The following is a 27,434-nucleotide window of genomic DNA, read 5'->3' as shown; positions in this document are numbered from 1 at the left end:
TTAAGCTGAGATGTGGTCTAAGATGTAACGCGTTTCCAGAAGGTACCAGTTCACTGTATGCTTGAAGCATTTCAAACTCAAACTATAAATATTAAATAATTTGGAAAATCCAAAAGTGCACGCCCCATAATTCTTTTTAATAAATATTTATTAATTATTATTTTTGTTTATTTAATAACAATTAAACCACATCGAATCAGACCCTGAAAAATGAAAGGGTTCTATTCCTGAGCATACTCAAGCGTAAGAGAAAAAAAAAGACTCGATTAGTAAAGTATTTCGGTCGCTATCGTGTTAACAAGAAAATCCTCCGCACATACAGACACACGGACGTCCAAGACAGAACTGTTTTAAACTGTTTTTTAACTAGTTTAAATAACAAAAATGACATCAAAAATATCATGAACGTTAAAAATAGTGTTTTTCTTAATATGTGTGTGTATGTATTATCTTACAAGTGCAATGTATGATACATAAAGACATTTTAAGTTTGAAAAATCAGATGTTTTGCGCGAAGTGACCGTAGTACCCACCTCAACGCTTCGCTTATGAGGCGTGCAATACCCAATAATAAATATTATATAGGTTACCAATTTCTGAGTTATGTGTATATTTATTTTTATTTCACTTACTACACAAAATCAACAGCTAATTAATAATTTCACAACTTGTTGAAGTGGCAGTGTTAAATTTCCCCGACGAGTACAATATGGGGGTCTTCAAGAGAGTGAACAGGTACATTCTAGGGAAGCATGCTCCATCTTAGGCCACATCTCAGCTTACCATCAGGCGAGATCGTGGTCAAGCGCTCCCCTATCGCAGCATAAAAAAAAAAAAATTGCTTCACTCTGAATTATGAGGAATTAAAAAAAAAGGTTAAGGCTGCTTATTCTAATAATTTTTAAATAAAAAAGCGAATGAGTACAAATATTATTTAATTCAACTTAATACAAAAATACATCTCTATATGGGTTTAATCTTGAAGTGTAGACCAATTAAAGAAAATACAAGACACTTGAGATCCTGGACCAAATAATAGAAGCATCTGAGACCTTCGGGGTCCCGAGATTGATTTACATCCACTAAAGATCCTGTTTTTGATGTTGTGAATGAAATGTGTTCTTCTCCAATCACTATCTCTAGTTCCTGAAAAGATAATTTAAACATATTATTTATACTAACTGCTTTATGACATATGTAGCCATAACAATACATTAATTGACTGTCTGCTATAGTACACCAGATTGCCTGACAAAGATGTAATATATTATCATCCTTACAAGACGGTATTTTTCATTGGTATCTTATATACAATTTCAGTAGTCATCTATATTATACTATACATTAAAAAAATTAGTCGAAGGAGTTTTATTAAATAGTGTGAACTGTTAATAAGTTATATCAATTATTAATGTTTTGCACTGTAGAATGAACAATATCTCTGATCATCAACATAGTATTTGAATTTAAACTTTGTAACATCCAATTACAACATAGGTACTATAAAAATAAACAAGAACTTATACCTTTCCTTATCTAATTATTATTTAGTTCATTATTTTCTCAATGTAATTTTTAGATAATGTACACCATATTAGAAAGTTAATAGGAAAAAAATAAATTGTAAGATAAGTCTTCCAGAACAAGTGTTATTATGCTGAAAGGTTTAATTACCTGTCTGCCGACACGGTCTGGTTGTGGCCATAGTCGATCATCTTCATGCATTATTTCGGAATCCACTATTATACGTTTCAATTCCTCCATGACACAAGGATGTACGTATGCTTCTTTGCGAATCATGGTATCATTCTTATAATTAGAATTATTTGCATATCTGAGTTTACCATCAGGTCGAAATTCAAACTCCAAAAACTCATGACCAAACTTGCCTTTGTGGCCCACGTAATAACGTATGTAAAAATCAGTAGACATTCTCAATAACCTATGCAAAAGAGATTTCCTTCACCCTCTTCTTTACCCAGTTCCTAAAGAATCATAAGTTGACAATCTATTTAGAAGAAGCTTTACAATAATATTCTTAATTATTCAAAATAACATTATTTCAATTACAATAATAATATACTTGGCGGTAACCAATAAATCGCACAACGAAGGAAAGCGAAGCGAAAAACCATAGATAAGTCAAGTAAACAACGAAAACGCCAGAAAACGCTGTCAGTATGGCATGATTTTTTTTTATTCTCCATTTTTATAGAAGGCAAAGATACAGCATTTTTTGGGCGAACATGATTATAAAAAAAATAATAACAAATAGTTTATATATTTTGTTCGCAATTTTTTTGGTGAATTACGGTATACGAAATTCTAATTTCTTTTATTTCTCCCATTGTCATTGAAATTTTAATACATACAATAATTAAAGAAATACAAAAAGTGTGTGGATGAGGCATTAGTTCATCTAGGGTCAATGAGGTGACCATAGACAACACTTCATTAAACTTCAAAGTTCTTTTTGACAACCTTTTCTTTCTGACCCAGACAAGATGGGTGAGTAGTATGTTTATTGTGAAATTTTATCGAATAATATCTTCTCAGTGATAATTTCATTTACTTAATCGTACTGAATATTGTGTGCATTACCCTTGGGTTAAATTATATTTGTTATTATTTTCTGTGTTAGGATTGCAACATAATAGTGAAGTGATTCGGTCTATTTGTATATCATAACTTAGGACACCGCTGAAATCGGATCTTAATTATTGTTACTGTGTAGGTATCAGCCGCGATCACTGGCATAAAAGGCGAGCTACGGGCGGTAAACGCGCCCCAATCCGCAAGAAGAGGAAGTACGAGTTAGGTCGCCCGGCTGCAAACACCAAAGTAAGAACGTGTACTTATAACCTCTTTATATTGTTTTGACTTTGTTTATTTCTGTTTAATTTATGATCTATTTTCATCTTCCAGCTTGGACCTCAACGTATCCACTTGGTGCGTTCTCGTGGTGGAAATACCAAGTATCGTGCTTTACGTCTTGACACTGGAAACTTCGCTTGGGGTTCCGAATGTAAGTAAAATCTAGAAGTGGTTTTGTTTATCTATATTAACATTTTAAATGAAAAGAATAAAAACTATTAATCAGGTTTTCTTATTTTCAAATAATGATTGTTATGTTTCGTATATTTCAGGTGCCACTCGCAAGACCCGTATCATTGATGTAGTATACAACGCATCTAACAATGAGTTGGTGCGTACAAAGACCCTGGTCAAGAACGCAATTGTGGTGGTTGATGCAACACCCTTCAGGCAGTGGTATGAATCCCACTACCTTCTCCCTCTTGGAAGAAAGAAGGGTGCCAAGTTGGTAAGTAGTGTTTCTATTTGTCATATGTAACAAGATAATAATATTAAAATCTATTGGATTTATAACTTATTGTAAATTATTTTTCATTCTTTGATTTGTCACATACACCATTTTTGTGAATATATTTGCAAATTTGAAGATATACAACAGAATATTCATTAGGTAGTTAATTTTGGAGTGTAGAAATCTTAGGACCACTTCCTATAAACTTATTTTTTAATTATTATGGTTTCTTCAGATTAATTATCTGGAATTATCTGGATGTTATTTTAATATGTATCATACATTTTTTTTTATTATTATTGGACATGTTTTTACTTTTTGCATTAACCATACTTTATTTACAAAGTACTAAATATACCATAATAATCAATCACTTTTGAATTTGTCCTCTCATCTTCTCCTAGTTATCAAGTCATTTTAAAAAGTGTAAATTCTAAATTGTGATGTGAACCATTCCTAAGACAATGCAATTGGAATAAATATGGAATATAAATAAATCCATTTAAAAAAACATTTTTGATCATGATGATAACATTTTGCGTGTCAAATGATGTTCAGTGATTTGACTAAAGGTACCTGAAACACATGCATTTCTTAACAACTGCTATTGTGAATTCAAGTTTAATAAATATAATTTAGTAATGTTTTAAATTCACATTTCCAGACTGAAGCTGAAGAAGCCATCATCAACAAGAAGAGAAGTAAAAAGACAGCAAAGAAGTACTTGTCCAGGCAGCGCCTTTCCAAAGTTGAAGCTGCTTTAGAAGAGCAATTCCACACTGGACGTTTATTAGGTAAGATCTTATAGCTTATCAATTATTTAGAAATATCTGTGTGGAATTTTTTTTTAATTTGTAATTGTATATTTGATAAGTTAAGAAAATATATATTAACCCCTTGACCACCAAGCGGCCCGATCGGGCCACGACACGATTCCGGGGACTGCGGGATTAACTTATCAAACGGCAAAATAAATGTTTTATTAAGTGATGAAATCGAGAAGTTTTGAAGTTGCGTCACGGATGGGTACCGTTATGGGAACTGTCCAGCAACTGAATGATTTTTACTGTCATAGTTACTCTGATAAATTTTATCAAACATTTACTTATATATCAGTTTTGACTGTTTACTAAAATGTTGTGTTTGTTTTGCAGCATGTGTAGCGAGTCGGCCAGGCCAATGCGGACGGGCTGATGGTTACGTTCTTGAGGGCAAGGAACTTGAGTTCTACTTGAGAAAGATCAAATCTAAGAGAGCTAAGTGAGAAGTGTAATTAAATAATGTAAAAACAATTTCTTTTGTTTCATTTAATTCTGTAGTGTAGTTATTTTGATAAGACTGGAAGCAAAAATTGTTGGTTTCCATAAAGCTCTAATTTTCATGTTGGCATATTATTTAGATAGATGATTGGCAGTGTAAATACACTGCTACAATACTCTTCCACAGTTAATGTAATTGAAATGAGGTAGTAAGAAAATTAAATATTGTTGCATAATATGTTAGCACTCATGTATTAGAATTTGTTACACAGCATCTGGATATGTTCTGTTTAGATCATGTGTCTGTTAAATAAATAAATAAATTTACAACCAATATATGAAAATATACAGTGTAAAAATAAGCTTTCAGGGACATTAGCAAAATATAGGAAAGCATCCATATTATTTTTGATATAGAAACACTTAGTTTCTCTTTACTACTAACTTTAAAAATTATACAGAACAGGATGTAAAGAAAATTATTTATGCTTTCTGATCTGTAGTAATGTACACATAGGTACACAACTGAAAGCAATGAATAAAATGATTGATTTGAATTCACAAAGAACTATGCTTATTTTACGTATAACAACAATATTTTATCAAAATCAACATCCCTACTATAAATGCAAAAGTAACTCTGTCTGTCTGTCTGTTACGCTTTCCCGCTTAAACTTTCAACCGTATTTTGATGAAATTTGGCACAGACAATCTTTAGACCCTGAGAAAGAACATAAGCTACCTTTTATTGCGAAATATGTACCACGGGCGAAGCCGGGGCGGACCGCTAGTAATATCTATAAGATAGTGGGCAGTGGCAGAAATCCTTACATACTAAACTTTGATATATATCTTTACTATGTAACCACAGATGTAACTATGAATACTGGAGTAAAAAATAAAACTACCGAATTTATTTTCAAACGTTTTATAATATTCTAGTATTTAGTGGATCTACCATTTTGCCAGCCATCAAGGCCACTTGTATACTGGAATCCATAACAAAATATAAAAAGGGATATGTAGCCGAGAATAGCACTGGATTCCTCTTTGACACGTATCCTGAAAGAAAGTTATATGTTACAAAACAATCCGTACTAATATTATAAATGCGAAAGTAACTCTGTCTGTCTGTCTGTCTGTTACTCAATCACGCCTAAACTACTGAACCAATTTGCATGAAATTTGGTATGGAGATATTTTGATACCCGAGAAAGGACATAGGCTACCTTTTATTGCGAAATATGTACCACGGGCGAAGCCGGGGCGGACCTCTAGTTCTTAAATAAATGATAAGAACCTATAAAAAAAGTTAAAAGCCCTCTGGACCCTTAAAAATCCTTAAAAGCATTTACTTCTAGTAGCTTAACGAAGTTTATATGGGCGTTTTTTTTTTCGGAACAAAATAAGATTTATTGAAATCGGTACATACAGCCGTTCACGCGTGATGTCGTGACCAAGGTAAATAGGGATTCATTTTTATATAAAGAAAGATATAATATTGTGTATAATAAATGGAAGTAGCAAATAAATAATGTATAAGTAGGTAGGTACTAATAATTCATTTTTAATCTAAATTGACGTTATGTAGCAAAACTGCGTCCTTGATATGCAAATGCGCCGGACCGTTAAAATTAAAACAAAATAGCAGAATTATTTGTGGTGACAGGAAACAATTACATCGTAATTTTTCCCCAGTTTTGCTCATTTATGTAATTGAAAAGTTGCTGTATCGAGGAATCATTATTCCAATCTCGATTAGGTATTCAATTCCGGTAATGGCGTTTGTGCAACAGGCCATTTTCCTAATTGTCGATGCCTACGCAGATCAGCTCGGCGCGGGCGCATCAATAGATTCAAATGCGCGTGTCGCCGTGTTGCGACATCACTACTCATAGACAATGGAAATTGTCCTCTCATGCTTTGGCACCACAAATTCGCACTCTTTTGGTAATAATCATTAAGTTAATCCTACACCGGAAAATAAGGTCGAAGCAAAAATTTCAATCTGTGTAATGCGTATGCATATGACAGAACTAATTGCCGCAGTTGCCGTACTTGCGACATTGGCACGTTCTCGTAGGTGATGATAATATCACTCACATAGCAATCTTTAGTAACTATGAATTGCTCAAAATTTAAAATTATTTTTATAATACAACATGTTTGGAAATTTTTTATTTATGTATCGATAGTGGCTGTTTCAAAATCGATTATAAAAAATAAATAATGATAATTGATTATTATCCACATAAATGGATAAAACTGCATTATTAATTAATACATAATATTAAGTACTGGCCCGGATTGACTCGGGATAAAAAATAACCTGTTATTTGGTAAACATAGTTAGAGCTTTCTTTTTTAATCGATGCAGCATTTTCTGAAACCGTAACAAACCAAAAATCAAATCTTTCCTCTATAAAATAATGGTTTTCCTGTTTAGCAATGTATAATAATGTTTTTTATCGATATGTGATTCGCCACAGGGCTGAGCGTGTGAACTGTGAACGGTTTCAAGGATGTGCGGTCGTTAGCGCATGACTTCGTCTTGTTCAAAGCTCGCCACAACCACACCTGTTACAATTAAGTAGATCAACACCGTGACCACAGTGCATTCTCAGCCCTTTGTAAAACAACATATAGTTACCTATTTTATATTTTTTCAAACAATACTGCCGAAAAATTACCAGTTTTGCTAAACAATTACTGCATATATTTTAAAACGAAAGAATGTAGCGTTATAAATAACCAGATCTTACGTCGAGGATACCTTTAATACAATAATTGGAATGCTTACTCTTAGCATCATCTGGTTGATATTTTCGTATTGTAACGGACACCGCCTGCTCTATGCTGCGCACATACACACCCGGCTGGGACGTCATTGTCGTGAAGTCTCTTTGTCGTGGCTCGAACACATCTCGAACCCCTAGCTGAAAGGAACGGTAGGAAAGCATTAAAAAGCTTTTCACATAGGTATTTATAATTTGGATAAAAAAGTCATTGATGATGTGAGGTGAACCGTGAAGATGATATTTGGCTTCTAAAACTCATTCTATGCCTACTTCAAATTTAATTAACGTGAGCACGTAATACCTAACATTTTCTGCATAATTTTTGAGACAATAAACGCGTTCCCTAAATAAATCAGCGCAAATTAGAGCGAATAAGAGTAAATTAATACTCATTGTAGAGATATAAATCTCGTTTAATTGTATGGTAATTACATACAATTTGTTACGATTTTGTGGAAGTGTCACGGAGAATGATTATAAATTATATTATTGCCTCATCAGTTAAAATTGGGTCAAATATTTTCAAATTGCAATTTTCAAATTACAAACCTAGGCAAAAATGTACCTAAGTAGTTATAAGCATAACGTAACTACATATTATAACCTATTTAGTTTAGCATTAAGAAATTTATTTTGCTGCGATGATGATTCATCACAGCCAAATAAAAAACAAAGTGAATGCTCGAATAATGGAAATAATGTAGTTTCAATATCCTCTTTTGCGTAACCTTTAAAGATTGTTTTTTATAGGTGGAAGTGTTAAGTATATGGGGCGAAACGATTAAAGCAAACTAGTTTGAAGAGCCATGATGATATTAAGAATTTAGATAATAATATGTATCGGCAAGTAGTCAACTTCAATTAAATTTAAATGAAAGACATACCTACTAAACAAGTTTCGAAAAAGAAAACGCTTATGAGGATTCACCGATGCGTTTAAAGATGTTCAATAAACCATATTTCATGTGTCCTAATTTGATAAACGCTTAAGATATAATAATAACACGATGAAGTGTATTCTTACTTTTTGCAAATCTGTGGTTAAGGTAACATGACCCTTCACCGTAAAGCTCGGTACTACGGCCCTCACACGGCGAGGTCTCAGCGCCGCGTACACATCAGAGAGGTCTGATTCCCGAGCCATTCGTGCTAACAGTCTTTCCAACTCCCCTTTGCCTGCTCTAACTGGTAATACGACCAATAAATAATATCGCTCACTGTCCAGAGGTAACCGAAGTGCAGATGCTTCTAAATGAGGTAGATACGCATGCTCTAAAACTGTATCATAATGCATGTAAGAAACCTGTGAAAAAATAATTTAAAAATAAATGGATTTTGAAAGAATAACATAAACTAAATTATATTAAGATCTAAAAATACCTTAGATCATTAAAAATACAGTCAATTATTACCTGAATATTTCGAAGCCCGTTCACCATAAACATAGAATCAGTATTATAACCTTCCGTATCAGGGAGATCAGGACCTATATTAAAGGATCTATAAACCACATAGTCATCGATGTTTGGCGGACTGGTAAAGATGAAGTCTACGATTGATTTTTTCCGACGCTCAAGTGTTTCTATCGTTGAATTGTTGACTGTTGCTGTGGTGGATTCAAGCGTCGTCATCTCGTCCATTGATTGTGTTTCAGTCATGGTTGAAGCTGTGCTTTCCATATCTGTTGTTAGCGTCGAACTCGAATCAAAACTTGTCGTTGAACCCGATGACATGATGGTTGTTTGAGTAGACAGAATTTCAACATCATTATTCAATAACATTTCGTCCGTTGTAGATATAGTTGACATTGTAGTTACAGAATCCGTCGTCGGTGCAGATGTCGTTACAGTACTCACATTTAATTCAGAAGAAGAAACTTGTGTTGTTGTTTCAGTAGTTTCCATTTGCGGAGTACTTGTTATTTCCGAAGTTGTTTCTGAATTTGCCGCTGATGCCATGGTAGGCGATTGAGAATCGTCTGTTCCATTTATCGTTTCAAAGTTCGTGGCTATCGTTGTTTCTTCCTTGGCAGATATAGTAGGCTGAGCTGTAGAAGTTTGCTCCGATGTTATTTCCTGATCGTTTTCAGTAACACCATTTGAAGCAAGAGAATCTGTGGCAGTAGTAGTTGCGTTTAAACTATCCGTGGTATTAACTTCTGGTGGTGTTGGCAATGGGTCACTTTGCAAATCAAAACCATAAAATCTTAAAATTTTTCGATAGCTGTCGCTGAAAGTCACATTCTCGTTATTAAGTGCTAAACCAGCTAAAAATCCTTCTTCTGGAACGAAATAAGTCTGAAAATTTTAGCAAACAGCTTTTAAACATTAATTATACTTATTGATCTTTCAAATAACTATCTTTACATTTTTTGTTACAAAACAATATAATTATTACTTAGTTATTTGGCTCTCAAACAATTTAATGGTTCTAAGCTAGTTCTGTTCAATTGTTTCGACTAAATACCTACCTAGATAATCTATCTCTTCTCTATCTTTCTCCATATCTGATGTATACAATTAACAATATACATATTATATAATTCTCGTGTCACAATGTAAGTTACCACAGCTACTCCTCCGAAACGGCTGGACCGATTCTCATGAAATTTTGCATGGCAATTGGATAGTTCTGAGAATCGGCCAACATTTTTCATACTCCTAAGTGACAAGAGTAGGTACAGCAGAACAACGTTTGCCGAGACAGCTAGTAAGTTATAAAAAATGGACAGGCCTTTATTTAAATCAAAACAAAATGGGTTGCACACTTAAAAATTTTGAGTTTCTAATTGTATTTAGTACATACTAACCTTCAAAGTACGATGTATATCCCTGAAGCCTATCCTCATAATATTTCTATTCCATGGTAATTGCATGCTACGTTTAATTTGATACGAAGACTCACCATCAACACCTTCGTATAAAGCTACTAAAATGCCCATAAGACCGTAGGGCGAAAATGCAATGTTATTATCATTTAAAAAATTATGTTCAGCTAAAACTTTTAATCCAAACTCATTGGTAACGTCCACCATATGTGCAAGGGGAGTTCTTTTAGTGTCCCAAAACTTTACTTCTATAGGTACTCCATGTTCCGAAACCGCAATGGGAGAGAAAGTGTCGATATAAGCGTAAACACAAAACAATCGCGGTATTATGCCAAAAGTGGCGGCGACGCTAATGCGTCCGCTCCAGTTCATTGTGAGCGCAAATCTGTCCGCGCTTCGATGAATAAGGCTGCTATACTTGGAGGCTTCTTTACCTGTAATTAGCATTAACTCCGGGCATACGGTGAATGCCCTCTAGGTGTAAGTCATATATAGCTTTACGTAAAAGCTTTTTCGTCGGGGAGGGTCAATGCTATTTTGCAAAATTTACGATTAAAACAACAAGATAATATTATGTATTCAACATAGTAGTATTTAGGTATATATCCCACTAAATAGTTCGTTTTTACAATATGTTATATAAACGTTAAAGACGCTGACTTAACTATATAATTATGTATTTTGTATTTTTTTAGTGAAACAATTATTATTAGGTACGATAATAAAGTACAGTGAACCCGTACAATTATAATGAATTACACAAACATAATAAGCATAGGTAGGTATATAAAATAAAAGTATTTTTTCTCAACTTTCTAGCCTGCGTTTAATCAGACGTAGACCTATTCTTTCCTCGATGGCTTTCGTAGTTTTGCTCTTCCTTTTTTTATAGTGGGGAAATCTTACATAGATACCACTGGCTCCCGGGAATAGAACCGTGGTTATATCGTTTTCCTACCGACTAAAACCCCACTCTGTTCCATCTGCTTTGAACGGAACTGCGGGAACGCGCGGTTACTAGTTACGACTCGGGACTCGACCGAGTGTCCCGCCCAGCAGATAAACAATCTAGGCCCACCACTAGAGTCTAGAACCCTAGAACGAGGGCTTACGCCGCCAACGCGCTGATGTTGGATTTTTCCCCGCTCTATCATCGGAGTGCCCCCGAGCCCACGACCCCAACACCGTTGTGCTCTACCAACTTATTTGCCAAAAAAAAAACACTTTTTAATTATATCTAGTTAGGTAATATTATAGCAAAATAATTCACCTGCATTAATTCTTGTGAAAAAGGAAAAATTAATAAGCTTTCTATTGGTGAAAGATTGGTGAAAGAATTTGCGAAACAATAACTCTATGTATAAAAATAAATCTAATATAATATATTGCAAATGAGTTTATAAGATTTTAAAGTCAGCAAAGTATCTGAGGCCTCTTAAAAGGACGGTGCGAAGTTTATTTGCCCAAATAATAAACATAATATAAAAGGTAGATAGAGACTTGTTCTAGGTAACGTAAGCAATTTTTATATTTTCATGAGAACTCAAATTCGTTATTTTTTATCCTATATCCCAAGGTTGCCTAGAAAAATCTATTCCAAATCGTAATAGGTACATCGCTTCATACTCTTAGCTTCATACTATAAAAAATATATTTATATATATATTAAAACTATGCAACGGATTTTTATGCGGTTTTTTATAATCTTACTACAGTTATAGTTTAATTATAGTATAATTTATTAGGTATTAGACAAAGTGGGTGAAGATTGAAGAAGCTAGATAAGGCCAGCGTTAATTGAAAATTACTAAGCACAAGAGCACAATACTATGATCAACCATGTATTGTTCTTATTTATTCTGCCATACTAATCACTTCTATATGTGCCTACACCACAGTCCACACACACATAAATTTTGGAGGTTCTCTCTACTTAATTTTATTTACGTATTTTAAACAAAGTAATAATAGTTCAATGATTTTAAACTTTATAAACGCACCTCTTGCCCATAAACTTCCACTGTTTTTCCTTGACCACCAGTTTGTCTGGAAGAGATCGCTGTCTTTAGCGATACTTAATACCGCCTGTTGTGCTCAACTGTGTCTTTCTTTTATGTACATATTTACTTTTGTAATTTTTATTTCTTGGTGCACAATAAAGTGTTTTTGTATGGTTTTTGTTTGTTAATTCCACAGTTAATTCTTATTCATAAATATTATATAAATATTTTTTTTTAAAGTTATGCGATAGGGCATAGAGTATGATACATAGAGTCTGTGCATAGCGAGGTGCATAGAGTACTATTTAAATGTCAAAAGGTTATTGACAAGCTTCTATGGTTTGGAATTTGCCTTTTGGTCTACGCTTTTGGTAGATTTGAGCAATCAATATCTCGTATTCTGATTTCAGTTGGTCGTCGTTTAGAATCACACGAAGATATTAAATATATTGGATTATTATTTGTAACAAGTATGCCCATAAATTAACCTGGCCTACGAATGTATGGAACATTATAGGAAACTAGCAACAGTAAATTTAAGGTTAGTTACATCTACGTATTAAGAATATTGAAACCATATTATACCCAAAATGATTATTATCTTTTGTCAAAAATAGAATAAGTCTACGTATATAACCAAATTTTATGTAATTGACGATGATTTAGAAAGGATTGGCGTTTCTTTTTTGACAATCGATGCTGTTTGCCTTTGACATGAATTCATACCTAGGTATATAAATTATCAATATTTTTGTTTGTTTTGACATAGTATTGTTTAAAACCAATACATTTTAGTGATTTAAAGTGCCTTTATAATTATGGGTAAGTAAAGATTTACTTAACACATTTATCATTTATTAGATCAGAATGGAATCTGAAGTTATCGGACTTTTTCAATGCATATTTGAGGTACCTAAATAACAAGAAATCATAATATTTTACTTATACGATAAAATATTATGATTTCTTAAGAGTTGATGCTTAATTGGTTGTATTTGAATAATTTTAAATGCTTTCACTTATTTTATAATGCTCAAATGTACATAGGTTATAATGTCACAATTTAAAATTCTTCATATCGTTTACAAAAAGGGTTCATCCTTATTTATGATGAATGTAATATTAATACTAAAAACCACCCTCAATAGTGAAGTATGAAAATTGCACGTAAGTATGCAGCTACTGTGTAAGTATCATTTGAACACTTCTATTTCAAAAGTTTTTATAGTTTAGGTGTCGAGTCTGTTACCTTTATTTATTATTATTATTTGTTTCATTCCAGTTGTGTGTAAGGAACAGTGAAGATTTTTTTTTAAGTAGTGAAAAATTGTTTATGACCGTCCTGAGGTCATAAACTAAAGTGTAGTGAATCAAGATGGAGCTCCCAGACTGCCCTCCTGGTGCAGAGGGATATCAAGATTCTGTAACTGAAGTACCCAAGAAACCAGACGTAGAAACATGCACTAAGGTAAATATTAAATTTGAAATTATTTTCAATTGATATTTCATATTGGATTTAAACATTTATTAAATATTGTCTAGATTAGCTTTGAGTACATGATATTTTATTTTGAGTTTATTAACCTACATTATAAAGTAAATAAAAAAGTATAAACTTAACCAACTCTATTTAAATTATTAAATTATATGATTGCATAGATTGTGGTGGGAAAATTAATTCCCATTCTGAATAATTGATACCTGATTTTCTTTGGTTGATATTATTCCATTGTTCTTGTTCAATAGTGTATTTTTGTACATCTGAGTGTAAGTATAAGATTCTCACAAAATTCTGTTAACCCATTGAGCCCCGAATGGCCCGATCGGTCCACGACACAATAGATTTTCTATTGTGTCTGTGATTCCGGGGCCTGAGTTATTAATCAAAATGTTGATTTGAATAGAATAAAAAGTATTTATAGGATATATTGAATTGAAGTTCTAGAAGGACCTGTAGCTTCTATGGATTGTAACTATAGATTTTATATCATAATTATTTATTACTAGCGATCCGCCCCGGCTTCGCCCGTGGTACATATTTACGTTTTCTCTACATAAAAACCATCCTCGTACTTCAAGGAATATAATAAAAAAAGAATTATCGAAATCGGTTCAGCCGTTCTCGAGTTATGCGCTTACCAACACATTTTGCGATTCATTTTTATATATAAGATTTATAATATAAGGCACTAGGGTACTAAAAGTAATTATTAGTTTAAGAATTTATAAATATTTCCTGCTTTCTATTGGGATTAAGAATATTATTTAGAAGGTGTTAATGAAAGCCAGAGATAACAGCTAAAAAAATGTGTGAAAAATGCTAATAAATAATTATTATTTAGATAATTTGCTTTTCAATTGCTAAAGCATATGGAAACATTTTTCTAAATACAATGTTATTGACTATTGATTATGGTATTGAACTAAAAACATTTAATTTGTCAAATTATAATTTTATTTTAATTTATCCATTTAAACATTGTGAAGAATAGATAAGAAAAGATGATGCGGTATTCTGATGGAATGAAATGACAAATAATGCTCAAGCACTCGGCCCCCCATATTCGGACAACTATTTAATAACTTAAATATCACATTATATTTGTTAAAACAATGATATGATCAATTACTTTAAACAAAAACATTATAAAAAGGTACATAATATGGGGATCTTCCATATTTTTTTGGGAAAGTTGATACAGAATAAGACAAAAGTTTATAGGAATACACTGTACACAATAACATTTTCAGGCACTGTGGATGTACCTCTTATAATAATATGTCCCCTTTTATCAAATACATTCAATATGTAAGAGTTTAATGTAAGGAAATTAATTAATATGGTTGTAACTGATATTTAAATGACATGAAGGTAAAAAAATTGTGCCTGTTTACCCAAATCTTAATACAACAAAAGATCTTACAATAGTTAGGGAACAGCACACAATAAGACAAGCAGCTTTTATAATGTTGCTCTTACCTTAAGTTTGTGTTATAATATTGTAGTATCCAACTAGAGAATCTGTCATGTGCATTGAACTCATGATAGATACAGAATGAGCTGCATTTTTTTCATGACAAATATCTTCATAGAAATTATACTTTATTCTTCGATAGTACCAATAAAAACATTATTCGCAATTTCATATCCAATCCATATTAATCCTATCTATCCAATAACAGATATTATTTTAATACATATTATTAAAAGCTTATCATGCACAAAAACTGATTATTATTTTTACAATACCTTTTCTGTTTGGTGATAACATTAAAGTAAAACATTTATTTTCAATATCGTTTTAATAGTACACTAAAGTTGTTTATATTTACAACACTGTTAAAAAAAACTAAAGAGGCACTGACGTCATAAAACTTGGATTAAAGTATGCAATCTGCATAAAGAATATTTAGAGATTTAACCAGGTGTTAATGGGCAAAAGCAGCAAAATGTCGATGAAATTGGCCTCAACTGAGAGTACTTGGATAGTCGGGACTAAAATTAAATATCTAAAATTAATTTATAAATTATCTTCATGTCTCCTTTGTTTTAAATAAAAGAACAAAAAAAAACAACCTTCTAGTATGTATTAAAAAAATATGACCACTAGATGTGTGGATCAGACTATATTCAGGTCAAACTTCTTGACATAGTGTAGTGTGTGGTGTTATTAAATCTTTTATTTTTAATAAAACAAAAATATTCACACTGATTTTTATCATCGATTCCGTTTCGTGATTGTGAATTTTGGTTAAAACTGAACTAGCTGTTATTTTATTAAGGTAAGTCGGTATGTTTACAAAAAAGGGTTTGTTGATTAAATAAATGGAAAAAAACAATTATTTGTGTATTTTATTTCCTTTGCCCCTCATATTATGACTGATGTTTACATGCAATTCTGTAATATGATTATCGTTATTACGCTATTTTCTACGCGCTTAAAATCGAGACGGTAATATAACTTTATAAATATAATTTACAGGCTGAGCAGGAGTTTCTGGAACATCTGAACAGTTTGAAGATCAAGGTTGAAGATGACACGGTCCGGTGCATGGTGGAGCGACGCGGGCGCGACATCTCGGGGAAATGGATCTACTTGTGCTTCCCTTGCGCAGCTGTATGCAGCGGAGAGAGCGTCTTACAGGTATATTTATAGTGATTTAAAACATCGATAATCCTGTATTAGATTCTGTAGAATTGTAAAATATTAGTTTTGGATACCTTAGAATTCAAAACACATGTCATGAATGGAAGTCGTAAGTTATTGCAGTTGAGGATACAGCTAACCAGGTGGTTTGTAGTAAGAACTACTGAGGTTGATGTTCAGTGTTTTGTTCACATCCCACCACTCAATTTAGGTGGTAAATTTAAAGTTCAATTATTTTCAACAGACACATATATCGGGGAAAAAGCACAAAACAAGGCTAGCAACTAGAAATATTTGGCCGCAAGCAATATTCAAAGAACATCCCTACCTTCTCAATGAAAGGGGAGCGAATACTAAACCTGGAGGTAAGTTCGTTCGCCATTCCTTGATAAATATTCCATTCCTATTATTATAATGATTATTTTTTTTTGTGTCTATTCACCTATTATTGTCTTTTAAACCAATCGTTTTATTATATCCAATTTCAAACATAAGAATAATTACTGAAAGGATTAAAATAACTAATATAGGTACTAGTTTAATTTTCACAGTATAAGCTAAATTTGCTTTGATTTCAGCCATGTCGAATGTGCTCAAAAAAATGGCTGAAGAAGTGAATTTCCACAATGCTACAACAATTGAGGAAAAGTATAACTACTACAAGACTTTGCCATGTCACATTCAAGACATTTTAAACGAAACAAAGTAAGTTATTTCATTTATAAAGATTCACGTACTATAATATCTTCTCTCAACGCTAATCGAATCTTTTTTTATATGCTCTCCTAATGGCGTGCTAACTACGCCCAATTCGTTCAAAAGTGTATTTGTTTATTTGTATTTATTTCCCGTAACAACCAAGTTATTTTACGACATGATTTTTGTATCTGGAGATAGTTAGGAAGCTAGCGATCGATATACTACTTTTTACGACGGGCAAACATTTTGTTCCTAGGGAAATTTCCTTTGACCATGCAGTCGAAGCACCATAATGCAAAATAATTTATCTTCAAAAATAGTTCTAAAACCTTTTTTTGGGTGGGACAAAGGCTATGTGGAAAAAGGAAAGATGTTTGTTGTTTTGGTTATTTACTATAAACTTGATTTTCAGAGCGCCTCTGTTAGGCATCGAGTATCTAGTGGAGCACCCTCCAGAGGAATCTCATCACGAGCCCTCGTACGTGTGCACTCTGTGCAATAAGCATGGACATCCCAGAACTATCGTCAACCATCTCACCTGTTTTTGGCATCGCCATACGTATCTTGTAAGTTTATTCGTAAATTGGAGTGAACTAAAGAAATTTTGTTCGGCTATGTTGTTTCAGATAAATAAATTAATAAATAACATTTTCAAAGTTTAAGAAAATTCATCAAAACAACAACATAAAATCATGACACATTGGCAATGATGTAGCTTATGTACCAGAATTTCACATAAACTGAAGCTTACTTTTTTTCGCCCGCGATATTTTTTTGACCTAATTATTTATATTGCATAAAGTTTATTTTTTTGACGTCATCGTTTACGTAATCTATCATATAGTCAATCACAAGTGATGTGTATATGCAAAACTATGAGTACACCGACGTTGGAAAACCCTGTTTAAAAATTAAAATCAAATCATGAAAATACATATTTTATTACTTGTGTACCAGTACAAAATGTGTTATTAGTAATAACTCAGGCCCCGGAATCACAGACACAATAGAAAATCTATTGTGTCGTGGACCGATCGGGCCGTTCGGGGCTCAATGGGTTTGTACCACAGAACATATAAAAGAGGTTAGAATGGCAATAATTCGCCGTTCCTATAAGAACCGGTGTCGCCTGTGGGTGTTGCCAAGTCCGCGCAAGTCCGCTTACGCACATATTCGCAATTTCAAATCTAGCCAATCATAGCGCCGCGCGATCACGCGATTTAAAATGGAACGAATCATACGCATGATGATGATGTGAGCAGTGCTCATATCCTTGGCGCGTCTGCCCCGCCTACAATGCCTTTCTAACCTCTTTTATATGTTCTGTGGTTTGTACATTCACCCAGGCGCACCACTTCCCGAAAGCGACGAACCTGCTGCAGCCGTTCCGGCGCACGCACCGCACCGGCTTCGCGATGACGGTGAGCCGCCTCGCGCACTGCATCGAGCACAAGTACGGCCGCATGAAGCCCGTGCACTGGCAGAAGGAGGAGTTCGACAAGAACAAGTGGGTGCACTGTACTATAGTCGGTTCTACTTAGTAAATATCCTCCAAACTCAAATACTTATTTATTCAACTAGATTTCGTTTAGAAGCGCTTTATATATAATTTAAAAAGTAAGTATATTTTGTATCGCCTCCTACGTAAATAACTTCTATTTAGGATTAGTAAAGTATAAGTCAGTTTTTGTATAGTTAAGTAATCGGTTAATAATAATGTATGGAAGCGTCCACATCGAGCGTCTCCAAATATATCTTGTATCGCCTCCTACGTAAATAGTCTATGAAGGAATAGTAAGAGAAGAATAAGTGAGTTTTAAGAGATAACGAGTGCAAAATGCAAATGTCTAGTTGCGAACGAAAAATAATGCTGAACCTTTAAATTGATCACAATGAATAAGGACTTCTTTTATGTTAAACATAGTTGTGTGTACTACGTTCGTACACTGGAAAAGTAGGGAAATTATATAAGTGAATAAATAAAATGTAAATTTTCAGCTTATAACGATTCTGGATTTTTTGTTTAAAATTTGTATTCTTTATTTCGTATTCCAATACATTATTTTTTTCAGGGACCAAATACGAAAATTGATATTCAAAGGCAAACATTATGCCGAGGTCGAGGATTGTACCTTTGAAGAAGTCGTTGACGTCGATTTATTAAAATCACTTGATGCAGGTAATTTATTCAGGATTAATATTTAACCAATAATTTTTTTTTATTAATATCATACTTACATAAAAGTTTTATTTTTTTAATATAAAAAGAACTATACTGTTAATGGAGTGTTGATTTCGGAAAGGTCGTGGACAACCAGATACTGAAGATCCATCGCCGCCGCGTGTTGCTGCGCCTACAAAACCACAATTTAAGGTCATTGAATTACGCTTATTAGTTATAGCATGTAAAATCTTTTGTTTAAATTGAAGAAATTGAATTATATCTTTATAGACATATTTAAATATGTATAGGGTATAGTTTACACGATGTTCGGCATCTATAAATGATTTTTATTTTTTGTATATTATACAGCCTAATGAAGCGGGTCGAAAGCGTGAGAATGTGTCAGTGGATTCCCTGTCGGACCTCAGCGATGAGGACGAAGCGGCGAAATTTGGGCGGTACAACAAAGCCAATAATAGGTGGGTCATTTGTTTTTATTTCCTTTCATTACTGAATATTACAAGCCGATTCGTGTCCATTTTTGGGCCAATTATAATGAAGTAAGTGAATTATTAAGTAGTTCTTGTATTGAGTTTTATTAGGTTCATGTTAAATGTTACGATTATTTTAAATTACACAACCAAATACATCGGCTCCCTTATTTGTCTCTTGCTCACTTTACCGTCTGTACTAACCAAGTACTAACACATGGTCAATTAAGTTTTCTTTATTATTGAATTATACAGATTCATATTCTGTTCATGTAAAAGTCAACTTCATAAAACTTTCATTAATATCCGTTCAGATACGACTACGGCTCGTCTTTAAATATACAGTATATTATAAAAAAAAACGAAGATATATGCAGTAAACATAGTGTTGCAAAATTTATCTTCTTCTATTACAAGCTGGCCCCGGCTCCGCCCGTATAAACGTTCCTTGTAAGTTTTTCAAAATTCTAACTGTTGTCATTCTGATCCCAGAGGAGACAAATAAAATGTGACTCAGATAAAAAATGTATCTTTCTACCTCTAGGTTTTGTGTGAAAACATTAAAAACATACATACAAAAATGCAAATGTTTCCTCTTTTTAATAATATATGATACATGAGGATATGTATATGCATTTGTCATTCAATATTTAAAATTATTTTATTCAAAAAGGAATGAATAGTTGATTCAAAAATCTCTTTTATCCATTACATCCGGCCCAGGTCACGCCCGTATAGACGTTTCTTTTTGTAAGTTATTATAAAATTTTCATAGTCATCTAAAACTCAGCAAATTCGTTCAGCCGTTCTTGAGTTGTGTTATTAACACCACCATCTTTAATATTAAAATAGGCTCTATAAAAACATTTTTATCGTGATACTTATTCATTTTTGAAAACCATTGAGAAAATAAATTGTTTAATATTATTCATAATTGATAATGTTGACGATCTACGAAGTAATTGTATTGATTTCAAACACCCCATTATTTCTGAACTTTAATAATTTTGACCAATGTTGTGAAATTAAAACAAAATCGCCCGCATTTTATAAAGGTCATGCATACCAAACCAACTTATATTGTGTATATTACCAATGAGTGTTATTATTTTTTTTAGTATTAATGTAATTCTATTTTGTCTTTAAGACCGGGACATCGTTTCTCCCCTTATGGACGTCCAGATGCTCCAGTACCGGTTAAAAACCGTAAACCTGACCCCAATGCAAACAATGCACGAAATGAAAGGGTATTGTTATTTATTTATTATTCAATAAACATGTTAATAAAGTATCATATTAATTGTAAAAATCATCTTTAAATTCCTGTATTTTTTCATAAATTAATAGATATATGAAATTATTAACTTAATAGAAAACTAAATTTTAAAAGAAAGGTAATAATTGTGGTAATCACAGTATAATGTAGGTCACTTGAATTTTTGAAAATAATTTGACCGCATTTTTTTAAACTCGTCTATCAAGATTTCGATTTCGAGTGGCCACAATTATTATATATTCTTTGAAATATAAAACAGAATCATAGAGAAAATAATAATTATTATGTATTATTTCTTTTTATATCAGCGGAGTCGTACCGGAAATTACGAGTTCAAAGTGAAGAAAGCTAAGGAGCAGCGTGTCGCAGCGGAGGCTACTGCTAAGAAAATGCTCGCCTACCACGAGAAGAATCCTGAGAAGCATCCGCTATACCCGGAGGAGTGGAAGAAGTTCTGGAATCGACGCTATAAGGAGTTGCAAGCAGGTCAGGAAATATGTACTGCGAAATTCTTATAGTATGACATGCTATGAAAAACTTATATCGATAGAATTTAAAAAAGCACATATCAAATGTGGTGTAATATGACTTTCGTGTGTATCAATTATGATCGCTGTTACAAACCTCATGTTTCAAATTGCGAAATTATGAATAAAATACAGATTTTTATGTTTTGTACCGCACATATTTATTAACATTACCAAAAATCTTACACCACCCAGATGGAAAAGACGCATCGAAGCACGACTTCAAACCAGAATGGATTACGTTCTGGACGGCGCGTATGAAGGAGCTGCACGAAGAGGAACTACGCATCACCATACACGAGATATACCGCAAGTTCAGTCTACCGGCTCCCGAAGATAACGAACCGACTCCAGCGAAAGAAGAACCGCGTGCGGTGGAAAAGAGAAAGTCACCAAGGCGTATATCTCCATACAAACGCTTTGAAAGACGCAGAACGCCAGAACGACGCAGGACTCCAGAACGTAGAAGGACTCCGGAAAGGCGAAGGTCGCTAGAACGCAGACCTGACGGACGCAGCCTGAGGCGTACGCCTGAACGACGACTCAGGTCGCCAGAACGCAGGTCTACAGAACGGTATAGATGGTATGTTGATAAAAGTTTATATTTTTACCTTATTGTTTGTTATTGACGACTATAGCATCATTATTATGTTCTAGCCAAGTTGTTATTTTTATTGGACTGTCTATCTATAAAACAATATTAATATAATAATACCATCAGAATTGATTCGACAGTATGGACTTTCAAATGTTCTTAAAGTATAAATATTTCGCAGGATAAAGGATCGCCGCTCACCACCGCGAAGACGCTCACCAGTGAGGACTCTCAAAACTCGATCTAGAAGTCCAGTTCATAAAAAGTAATAGTTTATAATTATATAAAATAAGTATAAATGACGTCATGGAGTAAGGCGACAATTTTGTATCTTTGAATCATGCCAAGGAAATTTCATTTCTGACACGTGTGCTCGGCACACACGCTTTTTTTTTCTTTTATGAGTGATGTTACTGATGACTGAAATAGTTAGCTGTTATTAGCGAAATGCGCGACAAAATCTACATTATTATATTTTTTTGAATGTTTTCTTTTTTTTCTTTCTCATTCCCAGTTCTAATTTAAAATGTTAACTCTCTAGTAGCAGCCCGGTCCGAGTGCGCGTAAAGAAAATATGAGTTATTACTAAAATCCGCGACAAAATTACTGGCGCTATTTTTTTATTTTTGAAGTGAAAACTTCTTTGGCGGCGTAGAGCACTTTTTCTGTAATGGGTATAAATCTTAAACTCGCGTCAGGACACGTGACCTGATCGAAAAAGCGTAAGACGGATACAATTCCAAAATATCAAACATGCTGAACGTTAATAATCAAGTTTTCACTTCTGCCGGCACTCCCGGAGTGCAACCCGTCTTTTTTTTTTCTAATTCCCAGTTCTAAATTCAAATGTTAACTTTTCTAGTAGCAGTCCAGTCCGCACGCGCGCCAGTCCGCTGTCGGCGCGCGACCGGCGGCGCAGCCCGGGCGGCCGCAACCCGAGCCCGCACCCGCCGCCCTCCATGCAGACCGTGCTCATATCCGACGATGAGCTCAAACCGTTAGTGCCGTATAATTTATTTGTAATTCTTTATTGTACAAAATAAGAAAGAAATAATGTAAAATGGAGTAGTGTTAGAAAAAGCATAATTTGCACAAAAGGCAGTATTATTGCTGAACAGAAATTACTACAAGACAACCTGGCAAAAAAGGAAATGCAAAAATTGTTGGACAGGATTTCTTTGTACTGAAGAATAAGTAATTAAAGAGTATAAAGACTGCATTAAAAACAGTTTGTATTTCTTATCTATTCAGATTTTTGTGTTTTTTTTAAACTTCGATATTTTATTATTTTAATTAAACTTATTATTAATTTTGCCCCACAGCGAAGGCAACATGTCGCCATGGGATTCAGACGACTCGTTCGGCTCGTTACCGGACATGCCCGACCTTCGCTCACGTTCTCGCACCGGCAGTCTCGCTTCACACGCATCTCGCTTGCGCAGACATGATCCCCCTCGACCGGAGTTTATTCCAGACCATAAGGAATCTATGAACGACTTTGGTGGGGCTCCAGATAATATTGTGGCCACGCTTCGGCAGCTTGTGGCGTTAGAGGATCATTTGGGCAGCCTCGGGCCGAAGGTTGTTGATCTGCTGGCGGAGGCGATACGGATGGAAAAGGTGATTGGTCAATATTGTGTGTAGTTTTAAACTTTTAACTCAATCTCTGACATTTCTTTATTCAATTAGACTTCTTTTATAAACACTTTTGAATCGCCATAACTCATAACATAGTTTTATAATTTTCCACCAATTTTCAATCTAAAAAATAGCAACAAAATAAATGCCTATTCTTTTTTTTAAATTAGCGAAAATTATAGTGAGGTGATGTACTTGATGGTTCATGTTTTCAAAACTCATATCTCACCACTGTTCTAAAAAAAATTGGTTGTCTGTAAAGTCGGTTTACTGACGATAGTCGAACGTGATAACTTCTTAAGGCCGATTGTGCTTCTCTGTCGCTCGTTCCGCGTTCTCGCTTGCACTTCAAGCTTTACGGAACGCCTCAGAGCGAGGTAACGCCGCATGAGTCATGTTTTTTTCGTGCGTGCAGCCGGCTCTATCGAATTATAAGACGTTGTCACTTCAAAATTAGCAACAAAATAAATGCTTATTCTTTTTTTATAAATTAGCGAAAATGTTTTCAAAACTCATATATCTCACTGTTCTAAAAACAGGAGAAGCCTAACTCCTCGGAGCTGCTGCTGGAGCGCGAGTCGGCGTTGGTGCTGATCGAAACTGCGAAGGAGAAGTTGAAGGGCGCGCTACAAGCCGGTCTCGTGACGGGCGGCGCTGCGGCGGCTGCCCGCAGTGCGGTCGTGCGTGCGGCTGCTACGCTGCACGAGGCGGACACGCGCGCTAAGAAGAGTAGTAAGGTGAGATATACATCAGCACGTATACGTACGCACATGCGTATACAAAGTGCACACGTGTACGTTATAGCATCATACATTATGGTTGTCCTTTTTTTACATCACAAGACAATTAAGCAATCCAATAAAATCCATACCAATAAGAGACAAAAGCCTTAAAAGTTTTACTAAAGTCCGGTCGCGGAGCAGGAAGAATTTCGTACAATGACTTCTTTACCTACTGACAGTGGTCACAAACATTTTTGAATGAAGTGTAGTTTACATGAAATATTTGGAGAAAATGTTTTTACTAACTTATTAAATAAATGTCCTTTATTCATTATTCTATCTACGAAATATCCAGGAAGCGAAAGCGAGCGCTGCTAGTAGCAGCAACAAGAAGGACGGCGTGCCCGTAGCGGGCGTGGGCGAAGTGGACCGGGAAGAGATCGCGCAGCAGATGGCCGCCGCGCTCATCGCGCAGGGCAAGACCGACGTGTCGGCGGAGGAGCTCGCGCAGCTTGTGGACGCTGTGGTCAGTTTGTTTGTTTGGCTATGTAGTAAGTTTGGGCTTTTGGTTGAAAGTACTTCTAGAAGTGTAGTTCGATAAATCATTGAGTTTGAACTAGTTGGTAGATTTAACCCATTGACCACCGAGCGGCCCGATCGGGCCGAGACACAATAGATTTTCTATTGTGTCTGTGATCCGAGGACTGACGGATTAACATTAAATTGAGTGGGCTGAGACATATAGGTGAATATTTTTGGGGTTAAATTTAAGGCCAAAGATCTTTGCTATTTCTTACGAGAATATACTTGGCAAAAAACTTTTAAATTTGAGTCGCTAATTATATAATATTATCAAAATCGCAATAAACAACACAACGTAAAATATTCCTTTTTTACTTTAGAATTCCTGAGAATTTAATCTTCCAACAGACAAACTTTTTGTTACCCAATCTTCTATATACAGGTTGGAATGGCGGAAGCTAAAAAGAGGGAAGCGAAACTCAAAGAGCAGGCTCGTGCGATAGAATCGAAACCTGCGCCGACTGAACCGAGCGCGAGCGCGTCAAGTGCGGCCTCGGCGTTGCAGTTGTTACAGTCTGCTTACGATGATAAAAAGTTAGTATAGTAATTTATTAACAACTAGATAACTTGAAAAAAATTTGGGACTTGTGTTGTTGTGAATGCTATAAAAATATAATCCTATTCTCAATAATTAATGCAATGTTAGCACTTCATACCAATGCTATGCAATCCACAAGGGAATATCAATATTATTACTGCTTCTGAAAAAATAAATAATTAATGGTAAATGGTAATCTCTAATGCTATACAATTAATCCAACTTAAAAAAAATAGCCCTTATTAACATCAACAATTGGAACGGTAAATAAATAATAACTTATAAATACATTTTCAGAACTGACAAGGAAGACGTAGTGGACGCAATGGACGGCCTATCCGACTCCGACTTGGAAACGCTCCTAAAGAACTTCAACGAACTATCAGCAGAAGAACAGCACAGCTTAATAGCGTATTTGAAGAAACTTGAAGCTCGAGAGCCTCAACGCGTAGAAAGATTACGACAGTATGTGAGTGCTGATGCCCCGGAGCCGCGCGAGGCAAACGAGGCTAGTGAGGCACACGAGGCAATAGAGGAACCAAATGAGCCGTTAAAGGATGATATCAGGACTGTCAGTATAGAGAGTGATGATGATGATTACACTGTGGAGGAGGTGGGTGGTGTTTTGTATTTGTTTTTAGTCATTTAGCTTATTTATCCGTAAAAGACGGATTACGTTCGATCGGATAGGTTATCAAAAGTCTCTATATGTGTGCTTAATTTCATTGTAATCGGTTCAGTAGTATTTGTTTAAAAGAATAACAAACATACACATACACATCCATCCTCACAAACTTTCGCATTTTTAATATTAGTAGGATAATTAATAAATTCAGATAAAGGTAAATGTTATGATAATAAACTAGTATGGCTGTGTTATAATTATGTAATTATTTTCAGGTATTTAAATCTGCAACAGAAAAGGTAAAAGAGAATCAAATACGACAGGAGATGGAAATTGTAAAGAAATCAATAGAAGAGGCGAAATCGACTCCACCCACGATCGAGCCGAGCAGCGCTGCGGCGGTGTTCGAATTCGCTAAGAACATTTCCTCTGCGTCAGATCTTTTGGCGCTAGTTCAAGCTTCGATACAATCCTCTCAGGCAGCACAGGCCAGCACGGCGCCTATCGCGCAAACGATAGACCCAACGCCCATCACTTCCATACAACCGAGATCCTTCGGTGACCCCCAGGATGGACCCCCCATGGAAAGAAAGCCTCATATGGATAATCTCAATACTCAAAGTCGAATTCCAATCCTAGGAAATCAAAATTTCGATAACTCGAATAATTCTTCGTGGCAACCGAATAATAGCTTTTTCGACGTGAACGTGAATCAACCACAGAGAGACTTTAATTCTTATCAAAACATGCAACCTGGGCCGCCACAAGGCAGTAATTTTAACATTCCATCTTTAGGGTCACAAAATAATTTTAATCAAGGTCCGCATCGAGATAATATGCAATATAACCAACAACAAATGCCTCAGAACAATTTTAACGCTCCTGGTAATTTTAATAATTCATATCAAGGGCCACCCGGAAATCAATTTAATCAAGCTTCTAGAGGGAATTTCATGAATGGAAGACAGCTAGATAATCAAAATATCAGACATAATAATCCTAATCAACAGCAGTTCGGAAATCGGCAAGGGTTTGGAAACTATGAGCAGAATAATTACAGAGGTCGAGGAAGAGGGCACGGAGGACCCCAAAGAGGTCGGGGAAGGGGTTATTATTAGTATTATAAGACCTAGGATTAAGTATATTTTAAAACTTGTCTCAAAAACCATTTTGGTTTATGAATTATGATTGTTTTAAATAAAGGTATTAAAATTAAACGC

At 34.5% G+C, this 27,434-nt stretch overlaps 4 protein-coding genes across 8 annotated transcripts; 2 read left to right on the top strand and 2 right to left on the bottom strand.

Moving 5' to 3' along the window:
- Positions 1 to 918: 918 nt before the first annotated feature.
- Positions 919 to 2,153, bottom strand: mago (mago, exon junction complex subunit). The gene is made up of 2 exons (XM_090118236.1): positions 1,675 to 2,153; positions 919 to 1,146 (listed from the first exon to the last, which is right to left on the bottom strand). The coding sequence occupies exons 1-2, from the start codon at positions 1,930 to 1,932 to the stop codon at positions 964 to 966; spliced, it is 441 nt and encodes a 146-aa protein (XP_089974362.1). The 5' UTR covers positions 1,933 to 2,153; the 3' UTR covers positions 919 to 963.
- A 265-nt stretch (positions 2,154 to 2,418) lies between these two features.
- On the top strand, positions 2,419 to 4,617 carry RpS8 (ribosomal protein S8). Its single transcript, XM_090120017.1, has 6 exons — positions 2,419 to 2,508; positions 2,735 to 2,841; positions 2,926 to 3,025; positions 3,147 to 3,322; positions 3,990 to 4,119; positions 4,480 to 4,617. Exons 1-6 carry the CDS (start codon positions 2,505 to 2,507, stop codon positions 4,587 to 4,589), a joined length of 627 nt encoding a protein of 208 aa, XP_089976143.1. The 5' UTR covers positions 2,419 to 2,504; the 3' UTR covers positions 4,590 to 4,617.
- An 883-nt stretch (positions 4,618 to 5,500) lies between these two features.
- On the bottom strand, positions 5,501 to 12,461 carry Spn85F (Serpin 85F). Of its 3 annotated transcripts, none has more exons than XM_090120013.1 (6): positions 12,210 to 12,461; positions 10,192 to 10,643; positions 8,795 to 9,679; positions 8,407 to 8,685; positions 7,385 to 7,520; positions 5,501 to 5,646 (listed from the first exon to the last, which is right to left on the bottom strand). In XM_090120013.1, the coding sequence occupies exons 2-6, from the start codon at positions 10,579 to 10,581 to the stop codon at positions 5,513 to 5,515; spliced, it is 1,824 nt and encodes a 607-aa protein (XP_089976139.1). In that variant the 5' UTR covers positions 10,582 to 10,643; positions 12,210 to 12,461; the 3' UTR covers positions 5,501 to 5,512. The 3 variants fall into 3 exon arrangements, with proteins under 3 accessions (XP_089976139.1, XP_089976140.1, XP_089976137.1); XM_090120014.1 differs by having other exon boundaries at positions 10,192 to 10,310; XM_090120011.1 differs by lacking the exon at positions 12,210 to 12,461 and having other exon boundaries at positions 10,192 to 12,203.
- An 81-nt stretch (positions 12,462 to 12,542) lies between these two features.
- Positions 12,543 to 27,431, top strand: LOC149909880 (uncharacterized protein CG7065-like). 3 transcript variants are annotated; one of them, XM_090120009.1, is made up of 21 exons: positions 12,543 to 12,750; positions 13,492 to 13,677; positions 16,193 to 16,354; positions 16,602 to 16,722; positions 16,936 to 17,062; positions 17,469 to 17,622; positions 18,403 to 18,563; positions 19,129 to 19,235; positions 19,360 to 19,430; positions 19,590 to 19,699; positions 20,859 to 20,958; positions 21,296 to 21,473; positions 21,710 to 22,097; positions 22,291 to 22,374; positions 22,975 to 23,106; positions 23,432 to 23,729; positions 24,287 to 24,484; positions 24,825 to 24,995; positions 25,434 to 25,585; positions 25,887 to 26,202; positions 26,490 to 27,431. In XM_090120009.1, the coding sequence occupies exons 2-21, from the start codon at positions 13,585 to 13,587 to the stop codon at positions 27,330 to 27,332; spliced, it is 3,966 nt and encodes a 1,321-aa protein (XP_089976135.1). In that variant the 5' UTR covers positions 12,543 to 12,750; positions 13,492 to 13,584; the 3' UTR covers positions 27,333 to 27,431. The 3 variants fall into 3 exon arrangements, with proteins under 3 accessions (XP_089976135.1, XP_089976134.1, XP_089976136.1); XM_090120008.1 differs by having other exon boundaries at positions 22,972 to 23,106; XM_090120010.1 differs by lacking the exon at positions 13,492 to 13,677 and having other exon boundaries at positions 22,972 to 23,106.
- Positions 27,432 to 27,434: the final 3 nt, after the last annotated feature.

Source organism: Colias eurytheme, chromosome 3 (genome assembly GCF_061535395.1).
Source record: "Colias eurytheme isolate Ceu_HAF_F1 chromosome 3, ilColEury1 Martin Lab GWU primary, whole genome shotgun sequence".
Lineage (NCBI taxonomy): Eukaryota > Metazoa > Arthropoda > Insecta > Lepidoptera > Pieridae > Colias > Colias eurytheme.
The sequence above is the reverse complement of the archived record's forward strand: the minus strand, read 5'-3'. Positions and strand labels throughout refer to the sequence as shown.

What these genes read in the sequence shown, in the direction of transcription:
- mago (XM_090118236.1), bottom strand. Translation starts at nt 1,932, where the DNA reads ATGTCTACTGATTTTTACATACGTTATTACGTGGGCCACAAAGGCAAG. An exon ending in CAGACCGTGTCGGCAGACAG is followed by an intron (nt 1,147 to 1,674) that starts GTAATTAAACCT and finishes TTATCTTTTCAG; the next exon opens with GAACTAGAGATAGTGATTGG.
- RpS8 (XM_090120017.1), top strand. An exon ending in GAAAGAAGGGTGCCAAGTTG is followed by an intron (nt 3,323 to 3,989) that starts GTAAGTAGTGTT and finishes TCACATTTCCAG; the next exon opens with ACTGAAGCTGAAGAAGCCAT. An exon ending in CCACACTGGACGTTTATTAG is followed by an intron (nt 4,120 to 4,479) that starts GTAAGATCTTAT and finishes TTTGTTTTGCAG; the next exon opens with CATGTGTAGCGAGTCGGCCA.
- Spn85F (XM_090120011.1), bottom strand. Translation starts at nt 10,656, where the DNA reads ATGCTAATTACAGGTAAAGAAGCCTCCAAGTATAGCAGCCTTATTCAT. An exon ending in ACGGGCTTCGAAATATTCAG is followed by an intron (nt 8,686 to 8,794) that starts GTAATAATTGAC and finishes ATTTTTTCACAG; the next exon opens with GTTTCTTACATGCATTATGA. An exon ending in TAACCACAGATTTGCAAAAA is followed by an intron (nt 7,521 to 8,406) that starts GTAAGAATACAC and finishes CGTTCCTTTCAG; the next exon opens with CTAGGGGTTCGAGATGTGTT.
- LOC149909880 (XM_090120008.1), top strand. Translation starts at nt 13,585, where the DNA reads ATGGAGCTCCCAGACTGCCCTCCTGGTGCAGAGGGATATCAAGATTCT. An exon ending in ATTAAAATCACTTGATGCAG is followed by an intron (nt 19,236 to 19,359) that starts GTAATTTATTCA and finishes GATTTCGGAAAG; the next exon opens with GTCGTGGACAACCAGATACT. An exon ending in TACAACAAAGCCAATAATAG is followed by an intron (nt 19,700 to 20,858) that starts GTGGGTCATTTG and finishes TTTGTCTTTAAG; the next exon opens with ACCGGGACATCGTTTCTCCC.